At 50.2% G+C, this 19497-nt stretch overlaps 1 protein-coding gene across 1 annotated transcript in view; it reads right to left on the bottom strand.

Annotated features, from left to right (window-relative positions):
- SCIMP (SLP adaptor and CSK interacting membrane protein) overlaps positions 1–19497 on the bottom strand; it is a 291084-nt gene that overhangs the window by 166403 nt on the left and 105184 nt on the right. Inside the window, exon 2 of the mRNA XM_069614606.1 lies at positions 6706–6828. Within this exon, the coding sequence (XP_069470707.1) occupies positions 6706–6828 (123 nt within the window). The remainder of the gene's footprint in view (positions 1–6705; positions 6829–19497) is intronic.

The raw sequence follows: 19497 nt of genomic DNA, 5'->3' as shown, positions 1-19497 counted from the left end.
AGAAACCCCAGCAGCCTTAATGGAGGGCCAATGGAAATGACAATAGCCCGAACAAGCACGCGAGTAAGACACGTTAGAACAAGCTGTTATGCAAACCTATGTAACGAACACAGGAAGGAGACGATGCTAAAAAATAAGGAAACGTGTTACTAGACATGATGAGAACAACCGACCTGTCGAATGTGAGTAAATAAGCTTGGAACGCAAGAAGCTAAGAAAACGATACTGTTTGTAATGCTTAGTAGAACATTAGAAGCGGCATGCGCCAACTATATAACTACCTCAAAAAGCACGTTATACGAGTCAGACTCCATTTTGTAAAGCAGAAATGGGCCCAGGCTGCCAGAGGCCTGGCAGGCCAAGTTTCACAACTCAGCCAGAACCGAGAGGAAGAGCGGAATCGAAACTCAACCGAGAGTGGCTCATGAGAAGGGAGGAGGTCACCCCGAGAAGGGAGGAGAGCATCAACTCACAAGAACCAAACTTCGGAGCATACCAGCTCACCTGTGAAGGTCAAGATAAGAGAGGGCCAGGCAGGTGGTAGGGCCAAAGCAGAATTAAATACAATAAAAGCTGGAAACTGAAGCAGATCCATGGTGAACAGACACATGACCAGCCAGGCGCGAAGAGGTACCATCGCCTGATGTCATCCAGAACCCAGAACCCAGGATTCCATAACTTTTCCCGATAAGAGACTACAGTCTCAAGGCCAAACCCAGCCAACTAATTGACACATAGCCCTAGGACACTGATTGATTGAAGGGAGGCAGGGTGAAACTTGGTACGCCAGGACCAAGTTATCTGGAGTCCTGTAGATATTAGAACCAATGAGACGTCGTACTAGTGATGACATCAATCACGTGTGATGTAGTGGGATGGGCGTAGATGCCCACCAGATAAGAGTTATCCAATCCGCATGCCCTATTATCATATACAGATATAGCACGTATACTTAATCTACCTTTCCTAACCAATTATATTGCATGTTGAGTTTTGTAAAGTTAGACGTCAATGATGACGAATATTGTCTATAAGAAATGCTGTTCAACTGAAGTTCGGGGAAGTCGGAGCGAGACAGGTGATCGCACTACTGCTGATTCCTATTTGTTTCTCTGTTTGATGTGCTTGCCATTAAACGGACTTCCCTTTGCCAACTTACTGAGTCTTCTTTATTGAGTCATGCTGGAGTATGTGAGTCCTGCACCCCCTGTCCTCACATGGTGCAGCTATCTTGTCTTACAAGTTCTAGAGGGTGAGCGCTGACCAATGGGCCCGTCAGCAAATTCCTCTCCTCCTGAACAGGCCCACATTGGGGCCACCAGAATCATCTTGACTGGCTCTTGGTGCATCTTGTGCACTATTCTGTTAACTAGGGCAATCGGGGGAAAAGCATAGACAAATTTCCCTGACCAGGGTATCCAGACACCGTTCTCCTTGGAGTGGTTCTGCAGGTACCTGGAGGCATAATCTGGGCATTGTGCATTCTCCAGATTTGCGCACAAGTCAATCTCTGTGGATCCCCAGTCTGCAAAGTACAATGTCCTTGTGTAGTTGCCATTGGTACTCTATGGGAAAGGGGAAGTCTCTGCTGAGTATGTCTGCCAGAAGAATGAGTTCCCCTAGAACGTGTATGACAGGAGGAACATCTTGTGTTTGAGAGACCATTTCCATATGTTCTGTGACAGTTTGGACAGCCTGAGAGAGTGAGTGCCCCATTAGTTTGTTCAGGGTATACATGGCCATAGTACTGTCCATTAGTCTTCCCCTGGAGGTGTGTTTGAAATGCCTTCAGGGCCTTGAACACTGCTAGCAATACCAACAAGTTTATGTGATTGGATGCTACCGCTGGCGACCACACGCCGTGTGCATTCTGTTGAAGGAAATGAGCAACCCCATCCCGTCAGAGATGCGTCTGTGGTAAGAGTGGCTTCTACTGCAGGGGTGGTGAAGGTTTTTCCCTGCAGAAGGTTTTCTTCTGATCACCATGGCAGGGACTGAATGAGGGCTGCCGAGACAACCACTAGATCGTCCCATTGTCCACTGGCCTGACACCATGGGCTCGAGAGCCACTCTTGCATGGGGTGCATGCGCAAGCGAGCATGTGGAACTAGGTAAATGCAGGAGGCCATCATTTCTAACAGTCGCATGGCTTTGCGTACGGTTATCTCGTGACTGGCTACATAGTGAGGGATCTGGAACAGCATGTTTTGAACCCTGTCGTTGGAGTGAAAGACGAGGCCATCTTTGGTCTGAATTAGAGCCTCCAAAAACTGTTTCACTTGGCTAGGATCTAGACTGGACTTTTTCTCGTTGATCGAGAAGCCTAGGCTGAAGAGGAGGGCTACCGTCGTCTGGGTATTTGTTAGGCATGTTCCGTACAAATACCCAGTTATGAGCCAGTCGTCGAGACAAAGATAGACTGGAATGGACTGTCTGCTCAGGTGAGCAGCTACTACCGCCAATACCTTCATGAACACCCTTGGAGCTGAGGCGATGCCGAAGAGAAGAACCTTGAACTGATAGTGTGTGTCTTCTATCATGAACCTTAGGTACTTTCTGTGTGCCGGCAACATTGAAATATGAAAGTATGCATCTTTCATATCCAATGTGGCCATGTAATCCCCCTGCACCAGTAGTAGTATTACCTCCTGCAATGTTGTCATTCAGAACTGTTTCAGCTTGACATATTTGTTTGCTGGGCGCAGGTCTAACCCAGGGCACATGGTGAGATCCTTTTTGAGTACAAGGAAGTACACTCAATAAATACCTTTGTTTACTTGGTGAATGGGGACGACTTCTACGTTGCCCTTTTCCAGAAGGATATGCACCTCTTCTAGCAGGATTTGCAGGTGTGCTGGCGATAGGCGTCAGCAATTTGGAGGGTTGTATCGAGGTGGCCAGTGGAACTCGATGCAATAACCATGGGTGACGGTCTTCAACACCCATTGGTCTGAAGTGATCACCTCCCATATGTGAATGAATGATGACAGACATCCCCCAGCCGGGAAGGCATGGGGGGCCCCGGACTGGTGAGCCAATTTGATGCAGAGGCTTGGGAGCCCCTTGGGGTAGAGCTCCTGCTGTTACCTTTCCCTCTCCACTGTCCTCTTTGCTGATACTGGCTGTTGCCAGATGAGCCTTGCCTGGATGACCATGGGGTACCTCCAGCGCTGTATTGACCACGGGAAGATCGGGAGAAGGACTGACCTCGAAAGGAACAATGAGAGTTTGAGCCTCCCTATTGTTGGAAAGGCTTGGCTGTAATCTGATTGAACGATTTCAGCGTCTCATGTTCTTTTTTAACCGTCTCCAAGGCATCATCAACAGCCTTATCAAATAAGTTTGACTCCTCTACGGACTAATTGATCAAGGAGGCTTGAGTCTCTGGTTTGAAGCCTGAATTTTTCAGCCAGGCATGTCTCTTGAGGAGATTCCTGTGTGCTAGAATGCGTCCCGCAGATGCAGCAGCAAATATTTTGGGTCGTCTGTCTGCCCTCAGTGATGACCGCCAGCAGGCGTGATCACGTGGGTTCAGGGACCTCTTGGAGGCCTTCTTGGAGAAGGCCCCACTGTACGTCGCTGTAACTAGTGAGAAGGGTTGTATTATTCGTGATCCTAGTTAAATAGGCCGCAGATGTGTTAATCTGTTTGCTATGGGCATAGAGTTTTTTGCAATCCTTGTCTTGGTGAGCCTCTGCCGTGGACAGTGGCACACCTGCCCTTTTTCTGGTGGTTGTAACAACCAGAGAGTCCGGTGTGGCATGGCCTTGAATATACACAGGGTCAGATGGAGAGGGGCGAAACAATTTCTCAACCCGAGGGTTGTCTGTCATTGTGAGGGATGGAGCCAATAAAGAAGGAGCTAGGCGTTTCTTTATGGAGTTGAGCAGTGCAATAGCCTGACTAATGGGAGTTTTTTCTTTGGAATGTCCTCAACAAAGTCAGTGTCCTGGACAGCCTCCTGTGTAGCGATCTGAAAGTGATCTGCGGCTCTCTTTAGGATGGCATTAAATACTATTTGGTCATCTATTGGCGATGGCTGCCTTTGTTGAGGTAACAAAGGCTGATTTAGACAAATAATGTATGGGTCTGGAGTATGAGTGGGTGAGAGCCAAGGCCCCTGATCTGTTGGCTGATTTTGCACCCAGTCTGGGTTCTGATCAGCTGTATCCTTATCAAAAGGATTGTCCTCATATGTTTCCTCTTGCTCTGAATATTCAAATACCTCCTCTTGATGGATTTTTGACTGGATGGGAAGCTTCTGCAGTTTTGGTGGAATGGGGCAAGGGTCCTCCTCCCTAGGTCTCTTGGGAGTAATGTACTTTTCTGAGAAGTCTATGATTGGGACGGCTTATCCATATAATTCTATAATCTCTGCCTAGTCCACAGGGATGATGCAGAGGGGTCTGGGGGATGAAAAGGCTGTTCAGAAGGGGGAGATTTACCTGATAAAGCCCTTGTGAGAAACTGGGGGGATTCTGAGTACTCCTCTTGACGAGAGGGGGTGCCCCTGTGCTCTTCTGCTGCTGAAATAATAGCAGCGAGACTCTCGCGTAATTTTGGTGGCTGAATGCTGGGTTTCGACGTGCCTGTAGGCATCATCCCAGTTGCCAACTCCATTGAAGCCTTAGGTAACTGCGCACCCTTGGATGACGTGTCGGCACTCGTGTGCTTTTTTATGGGAACGCCCATATGGGAGGAAGGCCCAGTCGAATGCCGAGTAGATGGTTGCGGTAAGGGCGCCGAACCGCGAGGTTCTGCAGGTGCCGTCGAAGTTTTTGTTTGCCCTGTAGGGTTTGTCGCTTCTTCTATGTGTCCGTCGAGTAGGCCTTAGGGGTTCTGTGTTTTGGGTTTGATGGTGCGTGTGTGCCCCTGTCGCTGGGGTGTGAACTCCACATAACAGAACCAGTGGTCTGTCTATTGGGGCCAGGCATCCGGAAACTTGAGGGTTCAGCCAAAAGGTCTGTGGCTTTGAGATCGGTGCCATGGCTGCTGCTGGAATCCTCATTATCTGAAGTGACGGCTCCAATGGGGGAATGACTCTCGGCCTGCATCGCGTAGGCCGCCCACTGCTTTTTCCGCCTATCGTTCAAACGTCTTAGAATGAAAGAGTTTGCAGGACTTACAAGAATGCTCGTCGTGGTCACGAGATAAACAACTATTGCAACAGCGATCAGTGTCTTTCCACTGGAATTTGTTGTTACAGGACGTACAAAATTTAAACAGTGTCCTCTCCATAGTAGAGGGAGACGGCAGCCAGACCAGAAAGGGAAAGAGAGGGGAAAAGAAAATGCATTCTTGAAAATAATAAAACCCTGGGCCCCACTCTCCCCACTGCACGGGCCTGGCCAGAAGACTGAGGCCACGCGGTCCACAGACGTCGATCAACAAACCAGTCGCCGAGCAGAAGTGGATCGAAGACTAGACGACCATCGGTCGTGGGATAAAGAAGTAATTAAGGAGCAATATGAACTCTTTCGAACTCCGCATAAGGCAACCAACTAGTTGGGGGGAAAAAAACAATCTCGGATTTTGGGTACACTACACGTCACGTTAGGGATAGTGTTACAGTCTTGCCCATGTCTTCGAAAGATGCAGTACTCCATGATTACCACTAGATGTCAGGCTATATGCACAGCATGTGATTATAAGCAGATTCACAAGAATCCGAAATATATATATACATGCAGGCATACATTTCTGCATACATACATCATGTGACCGCATTTCGGCGTGTCAGAGACCTTTTCTTAATGTATATTTATGGGTTTTTTTCTTAGTACCAGAGCTCGTCTGACTTCCGCCAGACCTAAAATGGGCGTAATTGAAGGAGTGTTTAAATAATGGTAGCAGGACTAGAAAAAGAGCAAGGCACGTGGGGGCCTGGTGGGATGAGGAAAGACTTATCGCCTCCAATTCCTGCATATGGGGAAGTCAGCGTGTAAGATGCCTTCTTCCATGCCACTTTCCTGACCTAATGGAGTAGAGTCTGATTATAGAGGAGGGCTCAAGGGCTTTCTTTATTCATGTGTTGTCCCAGAGTCACAAAGAAACAGACTCCAAAACCTTATGAAATGCAAGGATATCCATTCGCAACGGGACAATACAGAGGCATTGTTGGAGCATTAAAAAGGTTTTGAGACTGACCACCCACTATTAGCTTTAAATTGCTGCATGCAGACTTAGACAAATGAGAATCCCTGTCCAGGCATCTACTTGCAGATCATGTTCTGAAGGGATGAGCATAGTGTCACTTTGCATTACCTCATGCAATCAGGAGGAGCCGCTTTGGTGATGTCTTGAGCAAAGAAACATGTTCAAATTGTTTTACAGATTGTGCTTTGTAACGCTGTTGGTAAAAGTGGCAACCCCAGGACTCGAGAGCCGGAAGCATGTCAGTTTCTCCAAATGTCTCTCCTAATATTCATTAGATATATTTGCATACAATGACTCTAAATGTATGCAATTCTTTCCTCATGAATATTAATGACGGACATCCTAAAAACCTGTCAGGATTCCTGCCCTCAAGGCCTGGAGTTGGACAACCTATGCTTATGGAGGCATAAAGACTGCAATAATGTGGATTAGGCGTGGTGATGGTAATGTCAGTCCCTGGTCTTTCCCTTAACCGTCCCCTGCTCCCATCGTTTGAGTGTCCCTGAATCTCCAGGACCCTGCCTCGACAGGTGGATGTTGCGGACTCACCTCGGGAAAGCTGGCTCCTGCACACACACACCATGATAATGCTGATGACGCAAGAGATGAAAATGATGCCCACAATCAGGATGATCCAGCGGTTATTGCGCAGCCAGGTCAGCAACGTCCAGTCTGAGAGGGAAAAGAAACATGGCGTCAGCACGCTCTCACAGCTGCACCTTTACAACAAGCCATGGCTCGGGACGCACATTTTTCAATACATTGACCAATTGTATATAGCGCACAATCCACTCAATTGTCTCTTGGTCTTCAAGCGTAGGAATTATCATTAGCACCAGAGGTGGAACGTAAGAATTCTGGGAGAAAATCAGAATCCAGGTCTTCTAGGCAATATTCGCCATGTTTCCATGAATTCTGACGGCTCCCAGCATTCCATGTATCACTTCCTGAGCCATCCTCATCCACTTCCCGCTCTGCCTCCGTCCCTGCTCTCTCCGAGCGCCCTCCAACTCCTTCCACCCGTCTCCCTTCTCCCTAAGGTGGGCAACTTTAAAAAATGGTTTTGCAGGCCACATTAGATGTGGTAGCGCATCAGAAGCTGTCGGCATTGCGCGCAGTTCCATATTGTGTCATTCACATCACCCCCCCCCCCCCACCATTCACATTTTGATAACATTAGTGGCAGGTGGCATTTGAACACATACAGAGCAAAAAAATTAAAACTGCAGGACCATTATACACGCAGGACAATCATGTGTGCGCTCTATCTAGTTCCGGTGGGACATAATATATGCAAACGTCCTAAATTGCATATGCGTTGACACCAAAATAAGTGACCTCACATAAAGGGCACTGCAAGAAGCTTCATCAGTCTTTGATAATTAGAGGCACATGCAAAGTGACATTACAATAAGTTGCAATGAGAAAGTTGTGTGGCAAATAACATTTTGGTGTGAAATACTTGAATGGCATTATTATTATTATTATTATTATTATTATTATTATTATTATTATTACATATGAAGCATCTCTATAGCTCTTAACATGGTTTATGGAAATATGCCTGGGTGCGTCCACTCTGAACAATTTTAGGAATGTATTTATTCATGTTGGAATGAAAACATAGGCTAATGTAATTTTGCAAAGAATTGTGTGCATGCAAATTGCCCTGGGAAACAGAACATTGTAGGTAGGAGATGGAGCGAAAGGGGTATCGTTGGGGTTTGGCTAAAATTAATTTGAATTGTAGAAAGATGTGGTTTTCAGAGTTGGGGTCCCTTACAGGGGTCCTGAAAAACAGCAACTAGTATTTGATTGTTAAAAGAAATGAACATTTTCCTTGCAAACATTAACACCCTCGACTTAATAATTACCCACAAAATAAAGAGACGAACAGTGGTGGCTGGGGGACTTTTTTTAATGCTGGAAGAGCGTAAGTATTTCCTAGTAATGAGCATGACTGATCGAGCATAGCGACGGAGCTCAAAATAACAAAGGGAGGGTCTATATGGTGGTTTGCCCCCTGAGAGGTTTCTAAAAATAGTCGGTAACAATGAATGTTGCATTTTCAGTACAATTCAAGTGAAAAAAGCAGATACAAAGCCACACAATTCAACATTGGTTGTGAGGGGAACGCATGTAAAGGTCCAATAGATGACAGGTCACCAAAAATTCACAGGAGCATTTTACAACACATCAGGATGCCAGTGCCCACAATATATGCCAGCATTTCCACTGTAAGAACACAGCATAATGACTTTTCCAATATGCATACTGTCAGCTACTGTACAACATGCTTGCATTGGCTTTTCCCAATAATAATTACTGTAACTGTAAGAACACACCATGGCCCTCATTACGAGGTATGCCGGTAAGGCAAAAACGATGCTGGTACGGTAATACCGGCATCGTTTACCATCCCATTGCATTCCGACCCGCAAACCCGGTATTAGCGGGACACTAAACAACGGTGCCGCTAATAGCGGCACAGGCGCGTACACGTGCACCTTCAGGGAGCAAATACTGGCATGCCGGTAATAGGGGGAAATCCCAACCTACGCACACATGCAAATACCGGCATCGCGAACCCGGTAATCACGGCCTGCACAATGCCGGCCATACAGGCATCGCGGACCACCTGCAAACAGCAATCAGGACACAAGGCAGCTGCCACAGGTGCACACAATCCCCACATGTGGAGTTAATGGAGGCTGTGCCAGTATAAACTGAGCACACCCCCACACCACACCCCCTCACCCCACAGGTGTAGGCAATGTAGAGTGGCCCAGTACAAAAGGAGCACACCTGCACACCACACCCCTTCCTACACCAAAATGCTACCACTAGCAGTTGCAATCATGGCGCTGGAGGACATGCCCATACTGCTACAACTACAGCAAAAACAGCAACAACAACAACGATTACAGCATCAACAACAGGCAGCACAGAAGAGACGCAGGAGGAGAAGGAGGTTGAGACAGGCCCAGCAATTACCACCAGAGCAGCCACTAGTGCCTCGTACGCAGCCACCAATCCCTTGCACCAGACCCAGCCCATTCAACCTAACCCCTGAGCAGATCCACACCCTGTACCGGTTGGACCGTGACACCATCAGCACCATAGTGGACATGATACATAACGACATTGCCAGCCACATAGAAATACGCACCGCCATCCCCCCACTACTAAAGGTGGTGTCTGTGCTACACTTCCTGGCCACAGGCACCGACCAACACACAGTGGGTCAGCTGCATGGCATTTCACAACCACTATTTTCACGCATGCTGAAACAAGTGCTGGATGCCCTCCTGAAGCCCGCAAGCACCCATATATCCCTACCTCGGACTGCCCAGGAGATAGCTGAAACCAAAGTAAGCTTCCATGCACTGGCAGGCATGCCCAATTGTGTTGGTGCCATCGACTGCACCCATGTGGAATTGGTAGTCCCCCATGCCATAGAGGCGGTGTACCGCAATCACAAGCAATACCACTCCATCAATGTGCAAATGGTATGTGACTCCAGCAAGATCATCACCCATTGCTGCACCGATTTCCTGGATCCACACATGATGCCATGGTACTGCGCAACTCCATGCTACCCCGTCACATGGAGCGACATGCTGGACCACGTGCCTGGCTGCTTGGTGAGTTGCACAACTGTCCCATGGCCGTGCTGTGGGGTACTGATGTGTGCGGATGCAGAAGGGGGGGGAATAGTGCACCTGGGTGGGAAAGGAAGGGGGAATAGTGCACCTGGGTGGGAAATCGGGGGAAATAGTGCACCTAGGTGGGAAAGGGGGGGAATAGTGCACCTGGGTGGGAAAGGGGGGGGGAATAGTGCACCTGGGTGGCTATAGCCAGTGAGTGGAGAATGCATGCAGAGCTAAACACTCCTCACCTGAACCAGCCATACGCAACATGACACATCACTGGGCCACATTTCACAAATAATGCATATGGATGACAACAATTAAGAGGCACAACCAGGCCACCATGGTGATGTCAAGCAATGCATGACTGAATAGGATGGCAACTGTGGCAATGTGGCTAGTGTGACCATGCATAGTAAATATTATACAGCATTAATTGGGGGCTAAACATTGTCGCTCTACCACAGCACATCTGACTCAGCATGCATGATTACACCCTGCATCATCTATTCAACCCCATCCAGAGTACCACTTCATTACAGTATACATCGCATCTAGGTGACTATTTAGTACACGTTCAGGGACATGTGCATGCCCACACCAAATAGCTGCTGCCATGAATGTGCTCCCTGAAGGTGGCAGGACAGAGTGACACACACCTATTTGTATCTGCTTGCAGGTGATGGAGGATATCCCTTGAGGCCGTGGCTACTTACCCCTGTGCGTAACCCGCAGAACAGCCATGAAGAGGAGTACAATCGTGTGCACACTCGTATCCGTGTTGTGAATGAACAGACCTTTGGCCTGTTGAAGGCGCGGTTCCGCTGCCTAAGCAGGTCTGGTTGGGCACTCCTATATAGGCCTGAGAAGGTGGCAAAGATCACCATGGCCTGTGTCATGCTGCACAACATGTGCGTCCGAAGGAATGTACCACTGCTACCTGACTTGACATGCATGGGCCGGGTGAGGATGAAGGGGATGGAGACGGAGGCGAAGGAGCCACCCTGCCAGTACATGATGCACGGGATGGCCATGCTGTACGCCAAGCACTAATTGACGAATACTTTTGAAACGCAGGGAACATGAAAATAATGTGCTAGTGACACACTGGCTGCATGTGGACATGCACACTTATTTCGTTAGAAGTTCCTCACTGTACACCATCACACATTAAATGTACATGCACAAAAAGTATGTCCAGCCAATGATTTTCTTGCACACAACGGGTGTATTTTCCAGACACGTGATAATGTTACCATAATCCCCTCACAACCCCAAGTGAACTCCCTCACCCACCCTACATACCCCAACAATACCCAAGTGAACTCCCTCACCCACCCTACATACCCCAACAATACCCAAGTGAACTCCCTCACCCACCCTACAAGCCCAAAATGTCCACATATGTACAACAAACACTGTTCCCTTGAACAACGTTCATTTTTGCTATGGCATTGTCAGCCCACTCTATTTCTTTTGTATTTTGGGATCCGGGGGTGCCATGTCCAAGCGCCGTGCACTCCTCCGCGTCATCCGCACGGGGCTCGATTGGGCAGAGGTAGAAGGGGTTGTGGCAGTGGAGGTGTTGGTGGCCAGTCCCATGCCTGCCCCAAGGTGTGTGCGCTGCATTTGCGGCAGGTTTGCAAGCAGGGCTTGTGTGAGTGCCCCCAGACACTCCCTCATGGCACTTGTGGATGCCTCAACTGCAGCAGTGTTGGCAGAAATGGCTGTGGCAATGACCCTCATAGAGTCATTACCATCAGCTATTTGTTGCCGCATTAGTTCAAGCATCGACTCCTGTCGTGCCTCAACCCTTGACAGGCGAGCCTTGAAGGAGTTGTTTGCTGCAGGAGTGCTGGTGGCTGGGGTGGTGGTAGGCAGGGTGGTGGTCAGCAGGGTGGTGGATGGCACTTTCGTGGGGCCCATGTCCAGGGCACTGTCCTCCTCAAAGAGGCATATGTCTGACTCTCCAAGGTCTGAGTCGTGGAGGCAGGGATCGTCCATGCTCTCTGCCTCTGTAGGGGTGGGGAGGCTGGTAATGGGGCTTGGGGTGGGTGTGGCGGGCATGAACGTGTCACCCTCATTCTCCACCTCTGCATCCACAACGTCCGCGGTGGTTGGCGGAGCGGCCATGGAAACGCCTACCACTGGTGTGGGTGGCTGCTGCTGGACTGTGGCTGCAGGTGTTTCCTGCAGGGTTACTGTCCGGTGTGGCACACTGCCTGTTGCTCTGGGCAGTTTCTGGGGCTGGGGGGTGGCGGTGGCCCTGATTCCTTGCCGTGCAGTGGATGAACTTGCACCCCTGTCCTGCCTGCCATCTTCCTCATCGGTGCCTGGGGGATAGAAGAGATGCAGGTCATCAGTGATGGTGTCACATGGCAGCGATTATCTATAGCGCTGTGATATGTTCATACATTCATGCATCAATTTATTTCAGGGGTGCGGCATTTGGTGTTCTGAGGGGGCATGTGGGCAATCAATGCATGGCTGGTGGCATGGCATTGGTATGGTGTCTGTGTGGTGAGTTCAATGGGCACGGTTGAGTCATGTTGCACTTGTGTTGGGATTGGGATTGGCACTCAGCATGCATTTGTGTGTAGCAGGGTGTGGCACACAGTCTTGACTGGATATGTTGATGTGGGCCTCGAACATGCATTGCCTTGCTTAGTCTCACTACCACCTCACTTGTGCAACATCATGGTTTAGCCTACACGGATGTGATGGGTCACTCACCTTCTTCTGTGGATGATGCGGCACCCACCTCCTGGTCTCCGATTCCCTCTATGGATTCTGGATCAATAAAGGTACTGGCTGTCTCCTCCCATGCTGTCAACTTCACTGGGGAGTGTGGGCCCCCGCCTGTCGCCATGGCGGACCTCCTGTTCTCTGCAAGGATCTTCCTCACCCTGAGGCGGAGGTCATCCCACCGCTTCGGACAGTCGCGCACACTCCTTGGGTTGGTTCCCACTGCCGACACCCTCTGTGCGACCTCCTGCCAGACTTCCTTCTTCTTGGTCTGGCCCGCATGCTTCATGTCGGTGCTCCTGATGGTGTCTGCATGCTGGGCGAGGGTGTCAGCAAGCATACTTAGTTCAGCGTCTGAAAAACGCTGTTTGCGCTTCCTGGGGGTCGCCTTCCTGATAGCCTTGGACATCCTGGTTCTATTCTGCCACAGCACAACACAAAAGGACTGGTGGTTGGGGAGGATGGCAATGGATTGTGTTTTTAAAGATGGCCACCGGCCCATTTCCCGTTCCTGCGCGATAACGTCATTTCCGGGTCTGGTTTTTGCGAACACGGTATTACCATGCCAGTATTTAGGGGTTGTTATGAGGCGGTACCGCTATGGACGGGTACCGCGATGCCGGTATAGGGGAGTTGGAGGCCCTTTAGCGGCATGGCGGTATTGCCACTACCGGCATGGGGGAACGCGCATGCTCGCGCACTCGTAATCACCCGGTATTAGCGGGTTCATACGTGCACGGACCCGCTCATTCCGGCATGCCAGTAATGAACCCGGATTTACCAGGATACTCGTAATGAGGGTCCATGACTGTTTTGTGCAATAATGGCAGGCCAGTAGTGCCTGCCTGGCACTACTAGCTCCTGTAAGAACACACATATTTTGACTTTGCCCAGTAATGCCTCTAGGATTTCCAGCTTGCCTGAGCGGGTGACTAAGGACCGCATCACAAGGTAACAGACCCTCTGTGGGCTTGTTATTTTATTTTCTCGGTGCCTGGATGTGTTTTTCCCCCTGCGTGTGTCCCCCTACCCCCCTCTCCCCCTCCATGGCCTTCCCCGCTGATCCACTCCCTTCCTCCCACCTCCCACCACCCTAATTGGCTGCTGCGCTTCCTTGTTGGAAGTTAGGCGGCACTGCATGCACCGCGCTCAGCATTTCCAGCTTGCCTGAGCCGGTGACTGAGGACCGCATCACAAGGTAAAGACCCTCTGTGGGCCTGTTGTTTTATTTTCTTGGTGCTTGGTTGTGTTTTTCCCCCTGCGTGTGTCCCCCTGACCCCCTCCCCCCCTCCGTGGCCTTCCCCGCTGATCCCCTCCCTTCCTCCTGCCTCCCACCACCCTGATTGGCTGCTGCGCTTCCTTGTTGGAAGTTAGGTAGCCCTGCAGTGCACCGCACTCAGCATTTCCAGCTTGCCTGAGCCGGTGACTGAGGACCGCATCACAAGGTAACAGACCCTCCGTGGGCCTGTTGTTTTATTTTCTTGGTGCCTGGTTGTGTTTTTCCCCCTACGTGTCTCCCCCTGCCCCTCTCTCCCCCTCCGTGGCCTTCCCCGCTGAACCCTCCCTTCCTCCCGCCTCCCACCACCCTGATTGGCTGCTGCGCTTCCTTGTTGGAAGTTAGGCGGCCCTACAGTGCACCGCGCTCAGCATTTCCTGCTTGCCTGAGCCGGTGACTGAGGACCGCATCACAAGGTAACGGACCCTCTGTGGGCCTGTTGTTTTATTTTCTTGGTGCCTGGTTGTGTTTTTTCCTCCTGCGTGTGTCCCCCTTCCCCCCTCTCCCCATCTGTGGCCTTCCCTGTTGATCCCCTCCCTTCTTCCCGCCTCCCACCACCCTGATTGGCTGCTGCGCTTCCTTGTTGGAAGTTAGCCAGTCCTGCAGTGTACCGCGCTCGGCATTTCCAGCTTACCTTAGCCGGTGACTGACTGAGGACTGCATCACAAGGTAACAGACCCTCCGTGGTACTGTTGTTTTATTTTCTTGGTGCCTGGTTGTGTTTTACCCCCCTGCATGTGTCCCCCTGCCCCCCTCTCCCCTTCCGTGGCCTTCCCCGCTGATCCCCTCCCTACCTCCCGCCTCCCTCTACTCCCTTGTCACGCCCTCCTCATCACAGGAGCTACCAGGGCAGCCCCCTGCCGGGCAGCCCCGCAGCTAAGGGCCCCTAAGGCAAAGGGCTGCTCCCACTGTAGCGGCTCCTGTTGTGCCTGCAGGTGTCCACAGGGGACGCCAGTTGCCAGTCAGTCTTCCTGGATAATCCCACGAGCTTCCCTGCCTACCCCCCCTTCCACCTGCAGACCCTTAACTCAGTTGTTTTCTTTTTCCTTTGTTCTTCTTCCCCGTGTTGGTTTAATATGCACTGTATCAGTATTTTTAAAAAAATGGTATTGCAAAAAATTAGGCCTTTTCTCCCTTTTTTAGGATTCTCAAACTTAGTTAGGTGTGTCTCTTACCTGTCTCTAAACATGTGCATTTTGTAAACCCCTTAATCCTGAGTGTTGGTGTCTGTCCAATTCCTCAAATTGATTGATTATCACTGTCTTGTCTGCCTATTCTAGGTCCTTCACTAGTGTCTCCCCCCTCCCTTTCACCCCCCTCCTCTCCCACTTACTCTATAGGGCTCTCTGTCCCTCCTATCTTTTCTAACTGCTTCTCTATTGACTATCCTGCTCTCCTCACTAAATCTGGTAGGAAGAAGTTTAAAAAGGACATCCTGATCTCCAACCCAGGCCTCCCTATCGCTGACACCTACAATAGTGCCTCCTCCAAGGAAACTTTCACTGACATCCTCTTTGTCGTGCCTTCACCTGACCTATGGACCCTTCATATGGTCTCTGTGCTCTCTCCTTTCTCCTCTTCTCCCATTAATGGTGGCACCCGTGTGGATGCCCTCCTGGCCTCCTTCCATTCCTCTAAGGTCCTCATTAATGTTTACTCTAACGGGACCATCCTGGTCCAAAGCCCTCAGGCCAACCCTCACCTCTTCGATAGATGCTTCCCGCACCTCATCAACTTCCTTTCTTCTCCTACTGTCCCCTCTTCCCTTTCTGTGACTACCTCTACCCCCTCCTTGGCTACCTTGCAGTCCCCTTCCCTCTCTGCCCCCTCTTGGGCTCCTTCTACACCTCTGCAGGGTGTACCTCTGATCTGGACCCCTCCCGGGAAGGCTTTCAAGGATGGCAACCTTCTCCATATTGCCACCCTAAATTCTCACTCTGCTGTCAAACACTCCTCTAATATCTGCCACCTTCTGGAAGAACTGGACCTTGACGTCCTCGGTCTCACCGAGACATGGTTTACGGCCAGCTCTGTCACAAGTTTTGATACGCTCCTACCTGACGGCTACAAGATCCTCTCCGCGCCCAGGTCCAACCGCTGCAGTGGGGGTGTAGCCCCGATCTTCCCTGAGTGGATTCCTGCCTGTGTCACTCCTGTGCAGGCCTACTCCTCCTTTGAATGCCTCATCTGCAGACTCTCTCTCGCTCCCCTAGCCATTCCCTTACTGTGGCTACTATCTATCGGCCACCCGGTCAGATTTCCTCCTTCCTCTCTGTGTGGGCGGACCTCTCCTCCTCACTCCTGGCCTCCACCACTCAACTGCTCCTTCTTGGAGACTTCAACATTCACCTGGATGCCTCCTGTCCTCCCTCTGGACTCTTTCGCGACCTCTGTGTCTCTCTCTCACTCACTATTCTCCCCTCTGGCCCGACTCATTCTGCAGGGCACACTCTGGATGTTCTGATCTCCTCAGACCTTCCCCTCTGTCCCTCTCACCACTCCTCTCTCCTGGAGTGATGCTTGTCTCCTCTCCTCCCACCCTGCCCTCCCTACCCCTCAGGCCAAGCCACTTCCATCACTGCCACCCACCTTCTCGGTCATCCGACCCATGAAGCGTGTATCAGCTGAGGCTTTCGCCACCACCTTCTCACCCCCCCCCCCCGTCCCTCTTTGGCTGACTCCCACCCTGACAAGCCCTCTCCATGCTCCACTCTGATATATATGATACCCTTGATATCCTTGCCCCTATCATGAGAATCCGCCTGTAGCCCAAAGCCAAGTGTAACTCCTGGTACAACTCGGACTTCATCACCCTAAAATGCAAGTACAGGGTGGCCAAGAGGAAATGGCGTGCTTCATGTGCATCCTCCGACAAACTGGCCTGCTGCCTGTTGCAAAGGCAATACCGACTCTCTGTCCTAACCAAGAAGAGAGCTCATATCCAAGCCTGTGTCTCTGCGGCATCTAACAACTCGGCTGAACTCTTTAAAATCTGCAAGGAACTGGCCAATCATGCTGCAGTCTCTACCTCTCCTGTCCCCTCCCAGGCCCTCCGCATGGCACTGGCTTCTCACTTCAGCTCTAAAACTCAGGACATCCTGTCCTCATTCTCCTCCTATCCCCCCTATTCCCTGCCTTTCCTCTGGCCCCTCTGCAACCACCCCTCCCCCCTCTTTCTCTGCCTTTCCCCTGTTCTCCGCTGACAAGGTTTCTAGACAAGTCCGATCTATGAAAGTCTTGTCGAAACAGGTCCACCGCTGTTCCTCCAAAACCATTAAGGACAACATCGACTCCCTGGCTCCTGCCCTGGCTGATTTCTATAATCACCCCTTTGCCGCTGGGGTCTTCCCTTCCCCCCTGAAGCACTCCCTTGTGCACCCTCTTCTTAAGAAACCTTCTGCCGACCCTTCCTGCCTGGCTAACTATCGCCCAATCTCCATCACTCCCTTCCTGGGCAAGCTCCTGGAGAAACTGGCCATCTCCCAGCTTAATCTCCACACTGAATCTGTTGGTTGTCTCCATGACCATCAGTCTGGCTTCAGAGCTGCCAGAAGTACGGAAACTGCTCTCCTGAACATCCATGAAGACCTGCTCTCCAACCTTGACTCTAACACCCCCTGTGTCCTTATCTTGCTTGATCTCTCTTCCGCCTTTGACACTGTCAACCATACCATCTCCAGAGCTCTGGTTCTCTCTAGGCTGAGCTATTGCAACAGCCTCTTTCTAAATCTGCCTGCTTCTTCTCTCTGCCCTCTACAACTTATCCAAAACAGGACTGCGAGACTTGTCCTTGGCCTCAAGCCCAGGGATCGTATCTCTCCAGGACTGAAATTTCTGAACTGTCTCCCGGTGGCTGCAAGGATTAAGTTCAAAACCCTCTGCATCGTCCACAAGGCCTTCTGGGACCTGGGTCCCCAATACCTTCAACTCTGCCTTCCTAAATACCTTCCTTCTCGAGCTCTCCGCTCATCCGCCTTCAGCTCCCTCAGGGTAAGTCGCTTCTCCAAGCAACGTGTGAGTGGTAGATCTCTTTTTTCGGCTGGTGCCTCCCTCTGGAACAGCCTCCCTGCCTCCCTTAAACTTGAGGAGAACCATCTCCGGTTCCGGAAGCACCTCACAACCTTTCTCTTTGCTTCGGCTTTCTCTCCCCCTCTCCTCTGCTGACCTCCTGGCTGAAACCTGAACCACACTGACTACCTGGACACCCTCTGATCTCGGGCCCAGGTCCCTCCCCTGTCAGTGTCTCACACCTGCACTTCCCACCGGGCAAACCCACACTTGGGGACTGTTCTGTATCCCTACAGTCCCCTACCAGCCCCGACACCTGATGTCCGCACTTACCCATGCCATTGCCATATGAAGGCCGTTACTTACTTATTGTTATCATCTTGTATGCACTGTCCCTGCCCCCTTCCCACGCACTTGCGCGATCTGAATGACACTTGGCCTAGTAGGATCGTTGTCTGTCTTCCCCCTGTTTCCCCTCCCTGCCTCTTCGCGCCTTGAAGCACTTGTGCATAGGCGCGTTATAAATGCCATATCATATCATAGTATAACTATAAGATCACATCCATGGCTGTTTTGCCCTATAATTCCAATGCCAGTACTTCCTGCTGGGTGTACCAGCACTGTGGAAGGTTCTATGTCATTCCCATCACCCGTTTTTTTTCAGCTGGGTTTTCTGCCACCGATACTTTGCTGCAAAAATGCATTGATTATTTTGGGGGGATTACCCCCCAAACTCCCCTTTCCCAGTTATTTACAACCTAGTCCCCATCCCCTGCCCCTTGTATTCCTTTACCCACCCCCTCCATATTTTCTGATGAGTTTCTGCAGCAAATAATTGGCGGCAAGAAACTATGCCAACAAAAAATGGGCATTAAATGAACGTCGTACCATGTAGAACACACTCATCTTGGCTTTACCCAATAATGTGAGAACTGTACCTTTGAACTTATTCATGAATGTTTTGCCCAGTGATGCCAATGCCAGTACTGCCTGCTGACAGTACCAGCCACTGTGCAATACAGTTGTCTTGGCTTTACTCAATAATTCCAGTACTGCAACTAAAAGCACACTCATGACTGTTTTTCCAAATAATGCCAAGGCCAGTACTGTCTGTCTACTGTTGGTACAGTGCCCAAAACGAGTAGGGAAGTACAAGCTGCAGAAGTTGTTTTAGCATGGAGATCTGGTAATTTCTTAGTGTTAGTGCTTCTGTCATTTGACGCAGTGTTTTAGGTCATTTAGTTTTGCTTTAGTCTCGCCACATTTCAGAAGAACACTAGGCGACCACGCACGTAGTAAGAATAATGGGCAGCACAGATGTTCTTACTGGTTTTAATTAACATACAAGCCTCTTGCCGCATTAGCTAGGGTTCTGCCATGGTGTGTAGATTTCTGTTATTTAGGGCACTAGACCACAATTGTAAGCCTCTGTCTCTCAGTTTAATTAACCATGATCCCTGCTTCCCCCAGCGAGTGTTCAGCAGGTCAAGGTCCATGATGAAGGGTGAGATGCAGTACACATATTAGTTATTGTTGTAAGGCTTAGCTGTTCTCAGGAAACGTTTCGTGAAATGTAGAGTAAAGATATATGTACTTGGAAAATAGATAAAATACAATAGTTGCAAGCATATTTTGGTGGGACCGGCGCCTTAGGTGCTGGCA

Source organism: Ambystoma mexicanum, chromosome 9 (genome assembly GCF_040938575.1).
Source record: "Ambystoma mexicanum isolate Mex_15411 chromosome 9, UKY_AmexF1_1, whole genome shotgun sequence".
In the NCBI taxonomy this organism is placed as follows: Eukaryota; Metazoa; Chordata; class Amphibia; order Caudata; family Ambystomatidae; genus Ambystoma; species Ambystoma mexicanum.
Note: the sequence above shows the minus strand (reverse complement) of the source record. Positions and strands in the feature narration are given on the sequence as shown.